The sequence below is a fragment of the Propithecus coquereli genome, unplaced genomic scaffold (genome assembly GCF_000956105.1).
Source record: "Propithecus coquereli isolate 6110/MARCELLA unplaced genomic scaffold, Pcoq_1.0 Scaffold236, whole genome shotgun sequence".
Lineage (NCBI taxonomy): Eukaryota > Metazoa > Chordata > Mammalia > Primates > Indriidae > Propithecus > Propithecus coquereli.
This window is the reverse complement of record NW_012147908.1, coordinates 3,138,765-3,159,371: the sequence shown is the minus strand read 5'-3', so window position 1 is coordinate 3,159,371 and position 20,607 is coordinate 3,138,765. Positions and strand designations below refer to the sequence as shown.

Here is a 20,607-nt window from a genome sequence, read left to right as displayed (position 1 = left end):
TCTCTACTTTATATTTCTCAGTTATAAAACAAAGATAATACCAATTAGGCATTAGACAAATAATGTTTTAATAATTAGAAAAACATGGGTGATAAGTCCCTATTACAAATTTGACATTAAACAGGCATTCATAATTAAGACTGAATGAGAAGGCAAAGTATCTTAGGTGCTCCAGATCAATTTTCATCTCTGCTCTGTCTCACCCACACCCCCCTAAATACTGAGTAACTGCAGATTTCTAATCCATTCTCTGTAACAAAGGATTCTAGAAATACCCTCCATTTTATTTAGGGTTGAGAGGGGAAGTAACAGGGTAAAAGCAAAACAAAGAGAACAGATGGGATAAACACCCAGCCCCCAGCCTAAGTCTGCAGAGGCAGCTGCTGGTTTTCGTCATATTGCTGTTTTTTTCCCTTCTTTGTTCCTGAGGTGGAAGCCAGGAAAGGGTGGGGAAGGAGGGGGGAGAAGGGGCGGGGATGAGGGCAGGACCGCCATCACTGTTACTGAAAGTCACCTGATCTTCTCCTCCAATCCCTAGTCTCTGACCTCACAATCTGGAACCTGAGCCAAAATAGCTCAACTGCGCTCACTCCGTGGCTGAAAAGAAAAATGCAAGCAGAATAGGAAAGCGGGGGGCATTCTTCTTGAAAAGATTTTTGCAGTTTTTCTTGCCAACAGGAATGTAAACACACATACACAAATACACACAGAGGAGACTGTTGTATCTTCTAATCCAATAGATCCAAAAGAAATCATTGACTCTTAGAACAGAGTTGGGATTACTGTAGGATCAGGAAGGAAAAATCGTTCCAACCCATCTTGCAGAAATGGGGTTACCAGTGCCTTTCTGTTGTACAGCTGTGGTTCTCTTGCCCAAGGGAGCTTAGAGATGAATAAAGCTTTTTATGCCGGGGTCTGGTTTTTCGGAGAAACTGTTAAAGCAGGTTAGGATCACTACGGAGTGAAGCAAGGGATGCTGTTACCTGCTCTGTAGAACTGGATGCTGTACTCTGCTTTGAAGACAATAATATACTAGGTCCAAGTACTTGTAAAAACCCCTTCTCTAAGCGTCCTGGACACTGGAAAATTTCCTTTCTAACCCTTTTGTCTTTCTCATTATAGAAATAATGACATTATTAAAAAATTGAAAGAAAAAACATCTAATACCCTAACAAAATCTGTTACAGTATTCTAATATATTCCCTTCTAATCTTTTACTTCTGCATTTATTATGTAAAATGCAATTGTAATGAGGGTGTACATAATTTTTTCCTGCTTTTCTTACCAAACATCATATCATGAACATTCTCCATGTTGCCCTAAAGGTTATGGGCAAGAGTTCTAAAACATGGGACAGTAACAGGACACTAAGTTCTAGAGCAATTAATCTTCAGAACAAAAACTGAGATATAAGCAAGAGAAAAATGAGGTAGGCCACTCCTCTCCTTTGAAAGCCCTTTGTGGAGTAGTGTCCCTATGCTAGTGATACAAAGATCTGTTCCTCTTAAGTATCATGCGAAGTACCTAGGTCTGGAAGGTCCCTTAGCAGAACTTTGCAATTCTCTCTTCCTCATACCATAATGGCTGTAAGCCTTAGTATGAGTTGCTGTATATATACAGAGTTGGTGTGGGTAACCAGCTCTTCAGTCCATTCCTATATAAGAAAGTATGGAGGAAGAACAAAGGACATATACCCACTAAGATGCAGTCAGATCAAATGGGTTATTGTAACCACTGTTTCAAAAAAAGGACAGATTATTTTATTACTATATTTTGTCTTATCCTTGTGTCCACTATAAAAGTAATGCATGCTTATTGAAAAATTAGAATTTTTTAAAGTGAGGAAGAGCTCTACATACTAACATGAAGAATCTCCAGGATACAGAAACAAAATATAGAACAGTAGAGATAGTATGTTATCTTTTGGTAAAAGGAGGGAAGAGAAGAATCTACACTGGTATTTGCTTATAACTGCATTTTTTAAAAACCCAGAAAGGATAATCAAGAAACTAATAAAAACAGTTATCTCTAGAGGGTTGGGGAGGGAGAGGGACGGCATGGATGCATACTATGATGGAAATAAGGCTCTTTATACTGTCTTGACCTTCTGAACTACCTATGTTGCCTGTGCAGAAACACAGACAATAAAGAAGCTGAAAGAAAATGACAAGAGGAAACATTCTGTGGAGACACCCTTAGTACTCCTTGCAAACTGGCCTGTCTACAACCTTATGTTTGGAGGGAGACTTGTCTAACACCTGCAGAAAAGTCATCTCAGATCCAACAATTCCAAAAAACTTACAGGTCAGGGGATCCTCAGAACAGTGCCTTTTCCTTGAGGCAATAGCTTTGGGCTCCAGTATGTAGCAATAGAGTACTGGAGTACTCTTCTGCTCATCCCAAATCCTAGCTGTGCTCTGACACTCAGACATCCCATTCCTCCTCCTAAACACATCTGTGACCCCTGCCAACTCCAGGTCTCCATGGCAAGAGAATAACCAAGCTTGAACAAGAGTCTCCTCTGCGCAGTTTCAGCATTCTTCACCCTGATCTTGACCTCTTCCAGTTTCTCACAATTTCATCTTGTATAAGCCTAGCACAAAACTCTGCCCTAAACACTCTGCCCTTCATCCATCCTCTCTAGCCTAGTCAATCTCTAAGTGGTCCCCAGCTACTTCACCGACCACGGAGAACTTCTTCAAAATGTCTTTCTAAGATGGCTGTGCAGACCTGGCTGGGAAGATGGCAAGAAAAGAATTTTTTCAAGTGCTTCTGAAATAGTGGCTCCAAAATGTTAGCAGTCAATATAAAATGTTGAACTATTTCCTAATCAATCTTGTATGACCTCTATAAGACGAGGGATAATACTTGTACAATATCTACTCTGATAGAGACATCAAAATATTATTAAGAGAAAAAGCAGAGAGCAGCTTAATTCACACCTTTAACATGCTCCTCATGTAATCCTTATACTAAAGTTTGAAATTACAGGTACCAATTTTAAGTACAGGGATTAACTGCATCAAGTTTAGGCAATATGGATCCCCCTACTAGATGGTCTAAGTCTTAGACAATGACATTTAAAAGGACATTTTGTCAGAAATCAAATGTGGATTCCCCAGATAATAGTAGATGGTACCCTGGGTTTAAAAAATGCAGTTTCAGTCAATGTATGCCTAGAATAGTGTAATGCAAAATAGTGTAACACCAAAGTTTGGATGGCTAGAAAGAGGGTCTAAAAATGTAATTATCTTGGGATAAATAGGAGTTAACAAATGGCATAGAAGCATTGACTGTAAAAACCTTTTTTGCACCAGCACAGTCTATCCATGTTAGGCCAGGGGAATTCCCTGAAGGAGATGGACACAGTATGGTATCTCTGAATGGTTATCAACATGCAATCAGCCGGTAGTTTCTATTATGTGCTTGAAGTGGCTCAGCAGAAACTGAGACAGAGATGGGATTATGAATATGCATATAATGAGGTTACAAATATGTATATAGTGAACTACCAAGCTGGCAAAAATACAATCCTCTTTTTAAACCCTTTGAAGGGAAGGCTATGCTTTCATGAAGCTATCAGACTAAAAAGCAAAAACAAAAACATTCTCCAGCCTCTGGGCTCCCAAAAGAACACTAACATTGCTCCTACACTAGCTGCAACAGGACAAGATCGTTTTGTAAAACGGCAAGCTATATATAGCTTTTTCCATTAATTTAAGTGCTGATCGGTCCTCCAAATGACTTTCCTGACAGGTAGGGGGCAGTATACTAAGCAGTTTGCATTTGGAAACACAGAGGTCGCCTCTCTCTAACGTGATTGCATCACTACCAAACGTAACAATGACACATCTAAAATAAAAAGAGTTCCATGTGCCATCTGGTGGCAAAAAGGAGAAGAGCATGCTGCTGCACATAAAATATATCAAATTCCTCCAGTTTAGAAGGAATTAAAGTTTAATTATCTTTATCTGATGACACTCCCCCTTAAATCTCTACCAGTAAGTCTTCTGTGGAAACTACATCAGTAGCCTTCACGCAAAAGTTTTAAAAATAAAATAACTTGAAATCTGTCAAAACAAAATAAGAGTTTGAGATGATGACAGATAACACCAAATACAGCTATTGTAAGGAAAAAAATAAAGTAACAGAACCAGAAGTTTAAAACTGAAAAGTATCTTTAGGTTTATCTACTTCATTTTACAGATAAAGAAAGGGTCAAAGTGTGATGGAAAACTTTTGGTACAATCTGATTAGTGGTCAGATTAAAACAAGACATCACTTTTCTACTACCAGATATTACAATAAATAATTTCTTATTTTTGGTGGAAGTGTGGATTGTTACAATCCTACACCCTGCAACTAGCAACTTGGGCCTAGAAAGGTTATTTTAAAGAAATTATTGTGCAGATTTACAAGTATGCAAATATAAATAGAAAAGGATGTTTCCTGCAGCATTGCTTATTATATAAAAAATTGAAAACTGAAATTCTCAAGGAGGGATTAATTGTATAAATTTTTACTATCCATATGACAGAATACAACTACCCAGTAGACACAATGAGGCACATCTATATGTAATAACATCAAGAGATGCTGAAAGATGTTCAGCAAAATATAGAACAGCAATTCCATCAAAAAAGAAGTGTGTATACTCTCACGTTTCTGTAACTTTACCTTTAACTTCCTTGCCCCTTAATTTTCCAGTAAGATTTTATTTAAAAATTTACTACATTCTCTCACTGCACTAAAGGAGAAAAGATTTGCCCGTTCCTTTATTATGATAAAGGAAGGGAGGCGAAGGGAAGAAGAGGAGATTTTTTTACTTTATATTCCCACTGTATTTTAGACATTTGTTGAAATGAAGACATCACGTTGGTCCAGGAACTAGCTTTAGACAGGACCATGGTAACAGAGGAAGACAGAGCAAGTGGGTAAAAGTAATGGTAAAGTCTTTGGAAGGTCCTCTTTCTGACTGCTTCAGTTTTCTCAGTGAAATAGAAAGAAAACATCCTCAAGTGAAAATGAGGATGAGGGAAGTTTTGGGCCTTTGAGGAGAGAAAAGGTCTGAAATAATTACTGAGGAAGAGTAGGAAATTAAAATACGATTGCCAAGGACCAAGCAACTTCACCAATTGAGCAGAGATCTAGGAGAAAGAGCAGCCAGTAAGATGGGAGGAAAAATAGACGTGTTTTCTGTCCTGAAAGCCAAGAGAAAAAAGTGTATCAAGGAGGGCCATTTGTGTGTTTTTCTCTAGCAATGTTCAGCTGTACAGTTAGAGGTGAAGGGTGAAAAGACAGATGGAATTAACCAGGATTGTGGTTTTATCAATCAAGTATGATTAAATGGGAGAGAGGTAATGGAAGAAAAAAAAAGGAATAATTATAATGATTAACCATGGAATTTTAGCTGAGGAAAAGAGTGAAGTCATCAAGGGAGTGAAGAACAGTGAAAAGATGGTAGGATAAATGGATTGGAGGTCCCAGTGGGGCCGGAGGATTGTTGGGGTCAGGATACTATTGAGAGTGCGGTAAAAAGAAAGGATATGGGTGGTATGAAATTGAGATGGTGAAAAGGGCTGCAGTTATTCGTAATGACCATAGAGGGGAACAGGTGACATAGGATAGAGGACAAGATCAAGAGAAGAATTCAAGGAATTGAGAAGCCAGGATATTGGTAGGATCGTGACCTGTTTGTACAGAAATTCCTAAGAATTAAGTCAGAGGTAGTATTAGAGTATTGCAGACAGTGGCCCATGAACCAGGAGCTAAACTGGCTGAGAAATGAGAAGTAACTGGGGTGTTAGCAGATGACAACACAGAGAGAAACACAATAACATAACTTGAAGTCATGAGATTTGGAATTGATGGTTTTTAGGAAAGAGAAAAGTAGAATGATCTGAAAGTAGCAATGAAGAACAAAGAGGACATCTACCCCATTTCTAGGCCCACTGGGGTAAGGTTTATGAGAGTAAAGAAAAACAAACATGTGAGAGAGCAAAAGGGAAAGCAGCGTTGAGGGAAAACCAGGTTTCTATTAGAGCAAAGTGAAGCTGATGATAAGTGAAGGAGATTTTGCTAGTAATGAACCATGAATGACAGACGGCACAGTGGACCAGTTTCAGGAGCTTAGGTGGGATGGGAGGAGACAGAATAGGAACTACACAGAATCTCATGGCAATTAGAGTATGGGAGATTAAGGGAGACTTGTGGTGAGAGACATAAACCAAGATAAGTGGCATATAAGATCCACTGGATTCTAAGCAAACAGTGATGGCAAGGTTTGGGTGCAGAGGAGTACATGAGGGGGTGATTTAGGTTTTTTATACCACCGGTGACAGGGAGATGACAACCTGGAAGAGGTGTGGTACTTTTTCCATGTGTAGCACTCCTCACAACCCCAGGTGATAGGGGTAGATTATGTTTTTAAATCACAAAGCTTTGATATTACAGAGCTTCCCAATTGCTTTGTGCTAACAGTCTAACCCTATTCAAAACCCAAGAGAAGCTATTAATAGTACTTAAAAGACAACAATCCCAACAAAATGTTCACTTGAATAGTACCTCTGCTCCTAATCCTATGTTGAGAGGAGTAAAGAACTGATGAAACAGAAATCTTTCTGCCAAGAGCGAAAGACAAAAAAGGCGGTGCATGGTTGAGCTCTTACGAAATCTTGTTTTCAAAGGTTAAAGCTGCAAAACCTATAAAGATTCATTAATAAAGATCCAAGTGGGTGAGTGCCACCCAGCAGACAGAAGAGGATCACAGGGAAATGGAAAAAGACCCTTAGATCCCTTTTGGCAAAGAGGGAATTGCTCCCCACCATGAGCTCCTGCTGAAGCCTAAAGCCTGAACCAAGGAAGTTATGTAAAAGCAGTACATAGACAGGTATGACTTCTGGGACAACAGGACTGGACCCACACAAGTTTAATCCTAACTAGAATACTGTTGGGTGTTTTTGTTTTTTTATGAAATTCTCAACTCTTGATTAAGATCTTACTTTTCAGCCAGAGTTCTTCCTAAATTACCACCATGAAATACTTGGAGCACTGTTCTGACGCTCCCATAAGGTACCTCATACTTTAACAGGCTAATGCTCCATATTGTCCATTGTACACCTACCAAGGATGATTACCTTTAGGATCTTATGAGTCCAAAAGATTTTTGGAAGGAAGAAATAAACCTAAGAAGCAAAGCCACTGAATTTAGGACGTCAGTTATCACTGACCATGCTATGGTTCAAGAGGTGATATTTTTAATGGGATCATGTGATCTACAAAAGAGTAAGAGTTGGAAGGAATGTAGAATGAAAAACTGGTTATCCTATACATATAAATGATGTATGCCTGAGGTCAATACAGTAATGAAAATGCTACCCTGGAGAAGATTAACAAAAGAAATTTAATTATTGGACATGTTTCCAAGGAATTCAAAAGCAGTGTCAACAAAGAGTCCATGATAAAAGACTCCTTACTGATCACCATGAGGAAAATGAGAATGTGAAAAAGGACCAGAAGTTTTAGGGCACTGCCTATCAAATCTAAATTCAAAATACTCCCTGGGGCCGGGCACGGTGGCCCACTCCTGTAATTCTAGCACTCTGGGAGGCCGCGGTGGGCAGATTGTTTGAGCTCAGGAGTTTGAGACCAGCCTGAGCAAGAGCGAGACTCCGTCTCTACTAAAAATAGAAAGAAATTAATTGGCCAACTAAAAATATATAGAAAAAATTAGCCGGGCATGGTGGCGCATGCCTGTAGTCCCAGCTACTTGGGAGGCTGAGGCAGAAGGATCACTTAAGCCCAGGAGTTTGAGGTTGCTGTGAGCTAGGCTGACACCATGGCACTCACTCTAGCCTCTGTCTCAAAAAAAAAAAAAAAAAAAATACTCCCTGGCAAGGAATAAACTGAATAAGTAAATCCCTGATTTACGGGAAATAAAGAATTCAGAAAAAAACAAGAGACTAATTCTTAAGAGAGAAATAACGTATAGGAGAACCTGTAGTATAAGTTTTAGGACCAGTTCCTGTCTCTTTGCTCTTCTCCTCGTAAAAAGAAACACATATTCTTGAACCTTAATGAAGCAGTGGCTAGAGACCTCTGCTGTAGGATGTAGACGTGCAGAGGGAGGCAGGTGTTTTCTTCAATGCCCGTTCTTGGAGAAGCTAGTAGATACACGGAAGGTTTTAGGTAACAATAAAACATAAGGGGGATATAGGCATGTTTGACAAATAGCAGGGAGTTGTGTTTAGCAAGCAAGATAGGAAATAATGCAATATGATGAAAAACTAGTGTCCAAATAACTTCCTCATCAACACTGGCAAGCACTGGGCTGAAATCATCTAAGCAGCACCTCTTCTGTGCTAGATAAGCATGTCTTATTTCTCCAACTGGATCAGTTTTCCTGGAGTTGAACATACCATAATCAGAACATGCCTTCTCTTTTATAATCCTAAATATCTAGTATCTCACTTACTTTCTCTAATTTAATATTGTTCCCTTTTTTGTACTCAGAGTCACTGCCAATTTAAGGACATCTGTGCCTGAATGAAGTGGTTGCTGAAGCCAGTATATCCCCTTCTTGTAACTTTTGTCTGGATCTAAGCTTTCAGAGGCTCTAGGGCAAGTATATATTAATATATTCACTTCTGGGATGCAGAGGGCTAGAGCAAGAACTTTGAAGTTATAGTCTAGAGTTTGAACCCTGGCTCTGGCACTTACTACACAGCCTTGAAAAAGTTATATAACCCATGTTTCTACTTCACCTGGAAGATGGAATATTTACAGAGTGGTAATGAGGAGTTATTTATCATTTAATTATATCATCAATATTAAGACTATGAATGAGAGACTCGGTAACTGACACTGGTTTCCGTATTCAAATTGAGCTGATTCAATGTTCAATTCAGTATTCAAGAACTATTTTTAAAAAGGAGTAAGGATGAAGGTCTTTTTCTGAACTACTGTACTAGAGACGTTTAAAGCACTGGAAGCAAAGTAAACCTTGCATCATACTGAGGAGATCTGGGTCCTCTGAGTGCTTACTTCCGAAGTTTTGAGAGCTTGAAATTCCTTACCTGACAAAAAACTAAACTCTAACTAAAAAGCCAAAAGCCTTTTCACTAAAGTGTTTTGGTATGTTATAAGAAAGGGGAGTACCAATTGTATTTTTGAAATGCTACCATATAACAATTCATAATGGGCCTATAATGCCAAGGAAGACCACTAAACTGCCGAAAACCCAACATAATACAAATGCAGAGGATAAAAGGATGGGGGCAGAAAGGGGAGTGATGGTGAAGAAGGGTCCAGTCACTATACATTTGCAATGGAACTCAGAGCACAGAGACCAGACCCAAGAAAGAAACTTACGCCAGAAGCCAACATAGGGACAGAGTCTGTGATTAGAAAATCACTTGATTTTAACTTTCATTGTCAACTAGTCTTTACTAATATACTAGAGTAGTATAAGTGGTCACCATCATAGTATTTTTTTACCTAAGAGAGCGGAAGTAATTCCCTAGGCTGGACTTTAGCATGGAAGGTGACAGTTCTCTTAGAGGAAAAGGCCATTTTACCCCGAATGACAGGGCAGTAAGATAGGCCTGAGCATTATATTTCACACTCCTAGACACAAACACACATGTAACTAGGGGCCACCAAAGGCACCTAGCAATCTATCAGGTGCCTTATTAGAACAAAGTGCACCCTGGTTTTACCAGATCACTTAAGGAAAAAAATAATTGTCTTTGCGTGTAGGTGTGGAGAGGAAATGCTCCGAAGTTGCACTTAATTTTCACCACTAGGGTAATAATAAAGCTCTAAATAAACAAAAGTGCTGGAAGAAAGCATTAATACAAAATCATTAGGCTATAATGGTCATTATACGCAAGATCTTTTAAATACTATCGCTTTCAGGGGAAATAACTACAAGTGCACTATCACAAGGCAGCATAAAACCACAAGAATTAGGAAGTGAAGAAAAGAGGGCAAAGGAGATCAGCTCTTCTAAAATAAAAGAAAACATGAAAGTAAAAAGAAAAGCAAGAATTTACATAGAAGACAAAGACCGGAAGTCGAGATACCTGGATCTGATTATATAATCTTGGAAAAGCTAGCTAACGCTATATATGCTACCACAGAGATAATACCCTACCTGTCTCGTAAGGCTTCTTTGCAGGTCAAATAGGGTAACATACGTTAAAGTACCTTGGAAATTATAAAACACAACAGAACTGTAAGGTAATGGTACTTAAGTTGTCCCTCACTTTCCAAAGAAAGAACAAGTATATGGGAGCTTCACCTTAAAATAACTTTCTTCCCTATTAGTTAACACCACAGCTACTGGTCCTTTTGAACTCCAGAAAAATAAACTAGCAAAAGAGAAATCAACCCTCACTCTCTGGTCTCAGTTTTCTAAAGAGAAATCCCTTTACATCCGTTTCATCTTTTTCTCTAATATTCAAGAGATCACACTAAAAGGCTCTCTTGTATTCTTACCTTTGGAAGCTGCAGGAGCGGAGGGCCAGGAGGGAGAAAGCATCAGATATTGGGAAGAAATGGAAGAAAAAAGGAATCACATATGTTTCTTTGTTATTGTTGACAGTCGCTCAGCCACCCAACCTGTCAAAGACTCTACCCAACCCTTATTAATTAAGTACTCAGGTCTGGAGATGGCACCCTAAGGCAGTGCCCGAGTCTGTCCAAGAGTATCACCAAAATCACAATAAGGTGAGCTTGTGTCACCTTTCTCACATCCCCAACAAGTTGTACTGACAAAAAATACTGACTTACAACAGTTCTCTTTCCCAAACCCAGTAACTCCATAATACAAAAACATCTTCCCTTCTGAATGGGGAAATTCATCTCTCTTCCACCCAACATTCCCTTTCTACCCTCACCCAGAGAAGAGAAGGGAATGAGAAACCTACGGAAAGGATATTCTAAGCCCTACATTGGACCTTTGCATTAAAGAGGAAGGTACTCACTCTTGGTCTGGGCAGAGAAGGTATGGGTAAGTTTGGCGAAAAGTTCATTGTTCTCAAAGCGGTCCTCCTTCACCTTTGTCCAAAAGCAGTCCTGGGAGAGGTCCTCAGCCACAAACTGTGAATAAAGGCAGGTGTTAAGACTTACTAAGCTGAGCCCTATACTTTCCATCCTAGAAAACTGCTGAAGATGCAGAAGGGGTGGCTGGCTGGTTATCAACAAGGTCTTACTGGAATAAGACTAACCTGAGACACGGAGAACAGCTGTAGTGGAATTAGGAGATGAGGCTTCCAGTCTGTTTATTGTTGATTATTCAACAACTAGATTCAGTGACACTACTCATTCTCCTTCTAACTCCAAATCCTCTAGCTTCAGAAGCATGAAGGCTTTATTTCACATCTTCTCTTGCTCTACATTACATTTTCACCATCAGTTTGGGCAACTGTGCCAAATTTGTTCATTTTGCGAACAAATACATGTGTGTATCTAGGAGTGTAAGACCGTAACGCTCAGGACAGCTGTTTGCATTCAGGGCAAAATGGCCTTTTCTTCTAACAGAACTGTCACCTTCAGTGCTATGAACAAACCACTAAGCTTTTTATTTTGACTTGGTTTCTGGAAGCAAAAGGCTGACTCAGAATCATAGGTATCTCAAACACATCATGGCAACAATACTGTGCCATGCAAACATGACCTGTTCAACTCCCATCCTGGGGAATGGGAGTACGAGAGTGTGTTCATAAATCTAAGACTTTTGGATCAGCACAATTATCAGTAGTTTGCAGATTGGTGAAATGACTATTATCAAACTCTGTGTTACCATGGTACTCATATCCTCAGAGAAAAAGCAAAAAATATTAACTTAAGGATAAGTTTAATTAGGATAAGTTCAGAGTATAGGGTTTACAGAACTCTCCACAGTGAAGTCTGGCATATAAGAGATGTCTAATATCTGCTGAATAAATATAAGCATGAGTGGAACTTGAAAATAGAAAGAGGCACGCCATAAGGGAGGCCCACCCAAGCACAAAATACAAAGTAGGAAACTGAAGTGGTTTCTTAATATCTACAGACGAAGAGATGGACAGAAAGTCTTACCTTGGACCAGTTTGGCCTCCGGAGCTGCACCTCTGGCTTATAAAGCTTTTTGGGGGTTAATCCAAATGGTAGAACTGGGGCTGCGGGAACTCCAAATCCAAAGAGGGGAGGTGGAGGAATGCCAGGACCTCCAGGAAATGGAGGTGGTGGAGGGATTCCAGGACCACCAGGAAGAGGGGGAGGTAGAGGTGGCATTCCTGGTCCTCCAGGCAAGGGAGGAGGAGGTGGAGGGATTCCAGTACTCCCAGGCAAAGGGGGAGGTGGGGGTATGCCAGCATTCCCAGGCAAAGGGGGAGGTGGAGGGATGGCAGTAGCTCCAGGCAAAGGAGGGGGTGGAGGGATGGCAGTAGCTCCAGGCAAAGGAGGGGGTGGAGGGATGGCAGTAGCTCCACGGGGTGGAGAGATGGCAGCACCTCCAGGCAAAGGAGGGGGAGGTGGTGGAGGAGGAATGGTACTATCTCTACCAAGAGGAGGTGGGGATGGTGGTGGAATAACAGTGCTGGAGTCACCAGGTGAAGGAGGGGCAGGGGGAACAGTAGCACTATTAGGAACAGAAGGAGCTACAGCAACAACTGCAGCGGAGAGAGAAGCCACTTCTTTCTTGGCATCTTCCAGTTCCTTTGACAGCTTGGCAACCTACAGAAACAATATCAATATGAGTATTTCTCATCCCACTGCAGGGACTACGACAAGGGCTGGAAGAAACTTACTTGATCAAAACTTCTCATTTTACACATGGAGGGACTGAGAGGAGCAAGACAGATCGCATGATTTACCTAAAGTCACGCTGCTATTTAGCAGCAGAGCCAAAACTAGAATTCAGGTCTTCATGTTTAAGAACGTGAAGCATGCTTTGTATTAAAAACACAACTTCAACCTTTACCTTAAACTCTCCCTTTGATTAGAAGATGTAAGGGTCAAGTAAATCAAATGTTCTAGTTATATAACTAACAGAGGCACTATGCAGGTCATTATATAACCAGGTAAGTGGCCAAATTATCAGATAACACAGACCATTTAAATATTTATCACCACGGAGAGTAAGGATAAATCTGTGCAGTGTGATGAAGATAACAGAAAATTATACAATATGTAAACAGCTTAGTTTTCACACCTACATTAGAAGACTTATTACCTTTATTTCTGGGTGGGACTGTGAGCAACTCATTGTATTCTTAATGTTTTTCTGTATTTTCCAAATTTTCTGTTTTATGTATTATGCCCAAAAATAACCAGTATATGATTTTAAAAATATGCACCATCTAATTAGATCACCTAGTAGTAGCTGAACCCTACCTAGGAGTGAGATGACTGACCCCTATTCCAAGGTATGCACTTCCTGAGGTTATAGGTCAATCTGCCCTCCCTGCCCAGGCATTACCTCTCCTGTGAGCTGGGACACCTCTGCTTCCAGGTTCTGTTTCTCTGTGGCAATTTGTTGCTTTTCAGAATCCAATGCATCTTTTTCTCCCTGAATATCCTGAAGCTTCTGCTCAAAGTCATTTTCCATCTTTTTCATTTCCACCTGTAGCTCATGTCGGGCTGTTAACTCTGAGTCCAGCTAAAGGAGGAAGGAATCAGGCTCCCAGCAAGCTCTCCATCTCAGTAAGAAGCACAAGTTTATTCCTCACAATTTACTATTTTATGCCAATAGTTGATCTATAGAGCTCACTGACCCACACCACAGGCAATGCCGCGGGGGCAAAAGCACCATGATTTTCACCTTAAAGTCAAGGTTAAAGGAAAGGGGATTGGGGTTATTTTAATAGTCTTCCTACTCTTATAGTTTAAAAAAAGAAAGAAAGAAAAGAAAAAACCTAAGATTTTAAAGATATTTAACCAGGACAGCCATGGTAGTATAATCCCAGTAGTCTCTAGGATCAAAAACCTATTAACAACAATAGGAATCCTTGACTTGGAAATTCATACCCAGGAAATTAAGTGAATTCAGAGAAAAAAAAAATTTTTAAAAATAAATAAATAACCAATAGGCGTCCTTAACAACTGAAGAGAAAAAGAAGACTCAGATATACTCCAGTGTCTATTGTTCTTGGAATAAGAGGCTAAAATGCCAAACAAACCTGAGAGTGCCACCGCTATTATACAACAGTATCATCTGTCTTTCTTGTCCTGCCTAGTGACTCAAGAATTGTGCAAGCCCACCCCTAGCTCCTCATGGTCACGCCCATATCACCTTCTCCAATGTCCAGAGGAAAGGTTTCCTCTGGGAATTACACTGCTGGGTGCTAAATGATTTCAAAATACCACACACAAAAATGGTCTCACAGGTCAGGAAAACAATAATCCTCAAAGAAACATAAACCTAAATTTTTTTTTTTTTTTTGGAGCCCTCACACACACCTTTTTTTCCAGCTCTGTAGCTTTGGCTTCAGATTTCTCCACCTTTGTTTTGTCAATCATTTGATCTGAAAAGAAGAGTCAGTAAGGAAAACTCCCAATTCTACTGATCTACCTCTTTCATACCTAAGCCCTTCAATATAATCAAAAAGCAATCTTTTGTCCTTTTGCCTATTTTTATTACCCTTCTTAATGTTCTGCACTAAACAAAGAAATCAAACTTTCAGTTAAGTTCAACATATAATTTCTGAGTACCTACATAATAAGGCTACCACATGCTGGGTGGCATGAAGAATGCCTATGCGTGATACCTTTGACTCTGGGACCAGCAGGAGTTACATCCCTGTAAAAGGTGGTGGTATGTGAGGAGGGGTAAGTTTTGACTTACGTAGAAATAAACTAAAGGCCTGTATATTCCCAGCAAAGATACTGGTTATGACCTAAGAAAGGACTAAAATGGAAAAATCTGGGGACTGGAAAGATATCTTCTCTGAAATTTTCAGTGAAAGACAGAAGCAAAGGAACCAGACAGAAGGGTATGCTTACCAATCAATCCCTCAATATCAATCCGAAGGTGCCGGCACTTGAAGTCAGGGTCGGCCCCATTCTTATGCAAAACTATCTGGGAAATACATTCTTCAATCAACTTATAGTACTGTGGTCTACGAGAGAACAAAATGGGGTTATCAAAGGAAAATAAAAATGTAATTTTCAAAAGTATTCAGGACTAAAAAAAGTTAACTGCTTTGATAATTAAAAAACTTGAGGATAAGTGTTCTGGAAAAAACTTTTTGTAAAGTTAACAGAAGTATCACCGCCATGCTAAGAAATCTCCTTCTTCCATACCAGCTATCCTACTGTTTCAGATAATCAAAACTTCTTGCCATCTGAGTCCTAGTGCCAATTCTTTCCCATCTAAAAATTGGAGCTTGATCAAGTGTGATGGATACCACTATTGCTAAATCTCTACTTCCAGGCAACCAGAAAGAATTTTAAGTTGCCACCTCCCTTTGCTATCATCTTCACCGCACCCACCCACTGCCCTCCAAAAATGGAAGGGCATTTCACCTCATACATCTCTTACATAGGGATGCCTTTCAGTTGAATTAACTGACAACCTCCCTTGTATCTGTGACTAATGACCAATCCTGGTTCTTTGTCTTTTCTTTTTCCCTTTACAGAACAATCTTTGAATTTAAGGATTTTGCTTTCTCCAGTTAGGCTCAAATTCAGAACTTTGCACACGCACGCCATCTTACCTGGCCTCATAGTCATTTCGTACCAACAGGAGGTGCTGCAGGATAGACAGGAAGTGTGGCTCTGCCTTTGAATCTTTCACTGTGTTTAAGAGAATCTGGAAGACTTCACTAAAGTCAGTGGAAAAGGGGAACAGGCTAAGGAAAGCAAAAGTTTAGAAATTATGTTTGACAGGTGCCTTGCTCAACTCTTGGAGAAACTAGGGAAAAGTAGCAAGGCACCACTTCCACTCTAACGGCTGTTCCTCCTGTATATATCGCCAGAAACTTTAAGCTCTATACAACTGCCTTTTGCTGAGGGACCAGTGAGTTGATTAGTACTATACGCAGAGACAGGATTCCCAGTACTTGGCTTGAAGATCAGGCAGTAGACAGAAACTAAAAGACAACTGCCTCAAAGTCAATGGTGGCAAATATTAAGAGGTAATCAAATTACTCCCTCTGTCAGTGCAAACATCTCTGAAAACCAGCTCTACATTTCAGAAAACTAGGCTATCACGGTATAGGAAGTTTACTCTGATACTGATGGCTGCTTCCATGCTGAATAACTCTCAGGTCACCTTTACTGACTTCCCATGCTGAAGTAAACAAAGCCACCAGCAATAAAAGGACACCTGCCTTATTTACCGAGAAAATACATAAGCCTGCTTCCCTGTTCTAAGTCATCATTCCCCAACCATTTCATACAGGGATCTGCAACTGAATGCAATGAATGTCTTATCTGTCTTGAACCCAGTCAGTAAAAGGATATTCCATCTCCATGCGAATGTCATCCAGCCTTCCCTTCAGGTCATACGAATCTTCTTCCCCTTGTTCATCAAATACAGTTAGTTGCACTCTCATATCTTCATTTTCAATCTCTCGAAGGTCCTGTCAATGACAAAAGTAGAAGTTAGGGAACCCAAAAGTATTTTATGGGGCTAGAAACCCAGGCCTTTCAAACCTGGTTTTTAAGTTGAAAACCAGAGTTATGCCAGGGATAAGAGGGGCTATAAGAGCAGAATCAACCCTGCCTTTCTGATAAAGTGTAATATTTTACCTGCAACACCTGATGTAGCCCCAAGCGCATCAGTTCACTTCGGATGTGAACTCGGAAGTCAAGTTCTTCAGCTGGAGTGATGAGAGCATTGATCAGCTGTAGGCATCCCACCTAAAATAAGAAAATTCAGCAGCTATGTCAATGCAAACTCCTGGAGCTCAATATTGCATTTTCTTTACATGCATTCTGAGTCCCCAAATATAACCTGAAAGGTACTGTACAAAAACTCTAAAAATGACTTTTCTACTAGAGCAATGAGATCTAGTTGGAGTATAGGTCCAGAGAACTCAGAACTCTAAATGATTCCAAGGATTTGACAGTAAGCTTTGTTATTGTAAGCCTTGGTTTTCCTAGCTTGTAAGATATCATGTCTTTTTTCCATCTCATAATGAGGAAAACTGTTCTTTGTCTTCTTAGAGAGAAAGTGAATCATTTCCCCTTCAGAACAAATTCTGAAATATAAAACACATAGTTGGGAGCCACTCCATGTGTTCTAATTAAAAGGTCAAAGGAACTTTGACTAAAGACTTTCCTTCTTGAATTCTGTGCTTGGGCTCAGTTTCAGGGGATATACATGCCTTGAGTGCAATGGAAGTCCCACTTTTTAATCCATCCAACAGTGGCTGGAAACGTTCCACCTCATCCATCTCAGCTCTTTCTGTCATCGCCTCCAAAACCCTTTCATTCCTGCCCAAGGAAAGGAAAGGGAGAGAACTGCCTAGGTGCTTTGACACAGACATGCATAAAGGGTAGATCACGCAGGGGCACAGACCAGTTAGGAAATAGGACATTATTAATCCTCCAGATTTCTCACATTATTCTTCTTACCAATCCTAGAGCAGGGGCCAGAATCTGTCAAAAGCTAAGAACCATATCTTCAGAGAAATGCACTCCCTAAAACCCATCCATAGACTCCTTTCCAAATTAAGATGCCTGTTCCATGAAGTATAAATTGGTACAACTTTTGGAGGGGCATTTTATAGTACTAATCAATTTCTAATGTATGTAACATATGGCCTACTTCTAGAAATCTATCTAACATATATGTATAAATGTGAAAGAATATATGTACAAGGATGTTCATTATAGTATAATTTGTAACAATAAAAGTTCTTTTTATCACCTAGAACAGGGGAAGGAATCTGCTAAAAAAAAAAAAATGGGGGAATTATTAAATTATGGGACATACATACATATGGAACACTAAATAGCCACTAAAGATAATAAGGTAGATCCGTAAGTACTGACATAGAAGGATGTCCAAGATTTACTGTTAAATATTATAAAAAGAAACAAGTTGAAAAGAATGCATGGCATGACTTAGCTTTTGTTAAATGAAATACCTATGCAAAAATAAACATCTATCCTATATGTGCAGTTGGCTTTATAAGCATAAGGCACCATCCCTCAGCTCTAAGATACTATCTTCTGGGATAGCAGAAAATGTCTTAGAATCAAGGAAATGCAATATGTTTGCCTGTGCTTAGAAAGAAATTTATGAGACTATACCAAGCCATTAACAGTGGTTATCTCCGCTGAATAGGATCTGGCAAGGGATGAAGCTGTTAAATTCTACGTTATATAATTCTATATTGCTTGAATTTCCAAAAAAACATTGTGTCACTTCTGCATTTAAAAAAAAAAAAAAAAACAGTAAAAAGAAATCCTTGTTCTAGATTATACATACTTTTTTTTTTTTTGAGACAGTCTCACTCTGTCGCCCAGGCTAAAATGCAGTGGCATCATCATAGCTCACTGCAACTTCAAACTCCTAGGCTTGAGAGATCCTCCTGCCTCAGCCTCCCTAGTAGCTAGGACTACAGGCGGGCACCACCATGCCCAGCTGACAATACAGACATTAATGGAGATGTAGGTGACATCCTGCTACACCTCTGATAACCAGTGGTACACTGAGGATAGCCCCCATCACTTAGGAATTGTTCTTAAATATTAAGACTCTCAGTGTTCACTTCTGGGAAGAAATATGATTCCACCTAGTATTTAAGAGCAAGAGGACACACAAGCAACTCAATTTTCCTCTAGACTAAGACAAGATGGTAAAAATGAGAATGTAGAAGGAAAATAATCCCAGGCACATACATGTCCTCTGGCTGTGGTAGGATACAAAGAGCAGACAGCAGCTTAGCTGCATCAATCATCATGCTGGGAACAGCAGGATCCATGGCTCTGACCAGCAGCAGGATTCCTTCTTCTGTCTCCAACATGGTCTTGATTCCAAACTGGTAGGACAAGAACAGAGAAAGGAAGCTTAAAGATGACAGCATCTAAGTGGGGACAAGTTTAGGGGCTATTATGGGTTGAATGGTGTCCTCACCAAATTCATATGTTGAAGTCCTAACCCCCAGTACCTTAGAATGTAATCCTATTTGGAAATATAGTTGTTGCAGATGTCATTAATTAAACTACAATGAAGTCATACTAGAGTAAGGTAGGCCCCTAATCCAATAGGACTAGTGTCCTTACAAAAAGAGGAAATTTGGATACAGACACACACACAAGGAAAACCCCATAGGCAGAGATCAGGAGGATGCATCTACAAGCCGAGAAATGCCAAAGATTGCCAGCAATCTACCAGAAACTAGGAGAAGGGCATGCAGTATATTCTCCCATACAGCCTTCAAAAGGAACCAAGCCTGCTGACACCCTGATGTTGAACTTCTAGCCTCCAGAACTATGAGACAATTTCTGTTAAGACACCCAGTTTATGGCACTCTAGTGAACTATTAATAATATAGGGGTAGAATACTTTTCCCAACATAGGTAAACAGAGATGAGTATAGCAAAATAATTTTCCAGGAGACAACAGAATTCCATGTCTTCCAAAAACAAAAACCTTTGATTTCTGTGTTTCTTTTTAATACTCTCCCTTCCAATCCAATGGAATAAGTTAACTATAACAAACAGTGAGAAAGACAGATTTGTGCTCAGGTGCAAATAATTGTAGGCTCTCTGGGTTTAACTACTAAACAAACAAAAAAGAAGACAAAAAGATTCTAAAGTAGAAACAGTCTGGAAGGAAAACAACAAATAAATAACCAGGGAATAAAGCAAATCTTCCAAAAACAGTAACTACAGGTCACGAAATTCAAGAATTAACAAAAGATAGTAGTAAAGAAAGAGGAAGAAAATGGAGCTACTCCTGAAACAAAAGTTAGAACTAGGAAAAAATGTACATAGAAGCATGTACACGTACAGTTATTATATTAAAAGGGAAAGCTAGAAGTCTTAAACCTCATATTCCTAGTTCCTTTTTTGGGTTTGTCATAGAAAAGAAAGAATGGGGGTCCGGATAGGGTTTGGGGTGAGAATGGAAAAAAATCTCACCTTGTTGTTCATAAAAGCTTTCAAGCAGCGAATGATCTCATGCTTGTTCCGGCTATCATAGCTTCTATATGTAGAAGACATAATAAGTCAATATTATTGGTAGGAGGGGTATTCTATACCCCTTTCCCATTTGACTTTTCAATCTTGCAAATAAAGTTCTCAGGAATATCCCCAGCTAGTAGCTGAGTAAATTCTAGCATACAGTACTTGGCTCAGAACACTGACAAAATAGGTAGCTGAAGAGCAATCCCCACCATCAAAGAACTTTGGCTAATCCTCTTGTAATCCAAGAATTTAGTATTATGTTAAAACCTTCCCTTTAACTCCCTATAGGCTCCTAAGTGCTAAATTCTATCAGGATATATCCCATTTATTACTGCTTGCCGTGCTACTTCAAAGGTTTCAAGTCTGAGAAGGTAAACACAGGAGCTGCAGGCGCTATATTATTTTATTTTAGAAAGATTCCAGCAGTACTTTGCTTCAGGCTGGCTTCAAGGTAGACTGAGACAGTCCAAGGTATCCCCAGAA

The 20,607-nt window shown here is 39.7% G+C and overlaps 1 protein-coding gene across 1 annotated transcript in view; it reads right to left on the bottom strand.

The window, feature by feature from the left end:
• The window catches only part of DIAPH1 (diaphanous-related formin 1), a 101,368-nt gene that overhangs the window by 29,867 nt on the left and 50,894 nt on the right, over positions 1–20,607 (bottom strand). The window contains exons 6-18 of the mRNA XM_012645785.1: positions 20,472–20,487; positions 20,080–20,143; positions 18,835–18,974; positions 17,313–17,421; positions 16,735–16,845; positions 16,447–16,565; positions 15,699–15,815; positions 14,986–15,101; positions 14,443–14,507; positions 13,463–13,642; positions 12,082–12,717; positions 10,986–11,100; positions 10,498–10,506 (exon numbers count right to left, since the gene is read on the bottom strand). Coding sequence (XP_012501239.1) covers positions 10,498–10,506; positions 10,986–11,100; positions 12,082–12,717; positions 13,463–13,642; positions 14,443–14,507; positions 14,986–15,101; positions 15,699–15,815; positions 16,447–16,565; positions 16,735–16,845; positions 17,313–17,421; positions 18,835–18,974; positions 20,080–20,143; positions 20,472–20,487 — 1,797 coding nt within the window. The remainder of the gene's footprint in view (positions 1–10,497; positions 10,507–10,985; positions 11,101–12,081; positions 12,718–13,462; positions 13,643–14,442; positions 14,508–14,985; positions 15,102–15,698; positions 15,816–16,446; positions 16,566–16,734; positions 16,846–17,312; positions 17,422–18,834; positions 18,975–20,079; positions 20,144–20,471; positions 20,488–20,607) is intronic.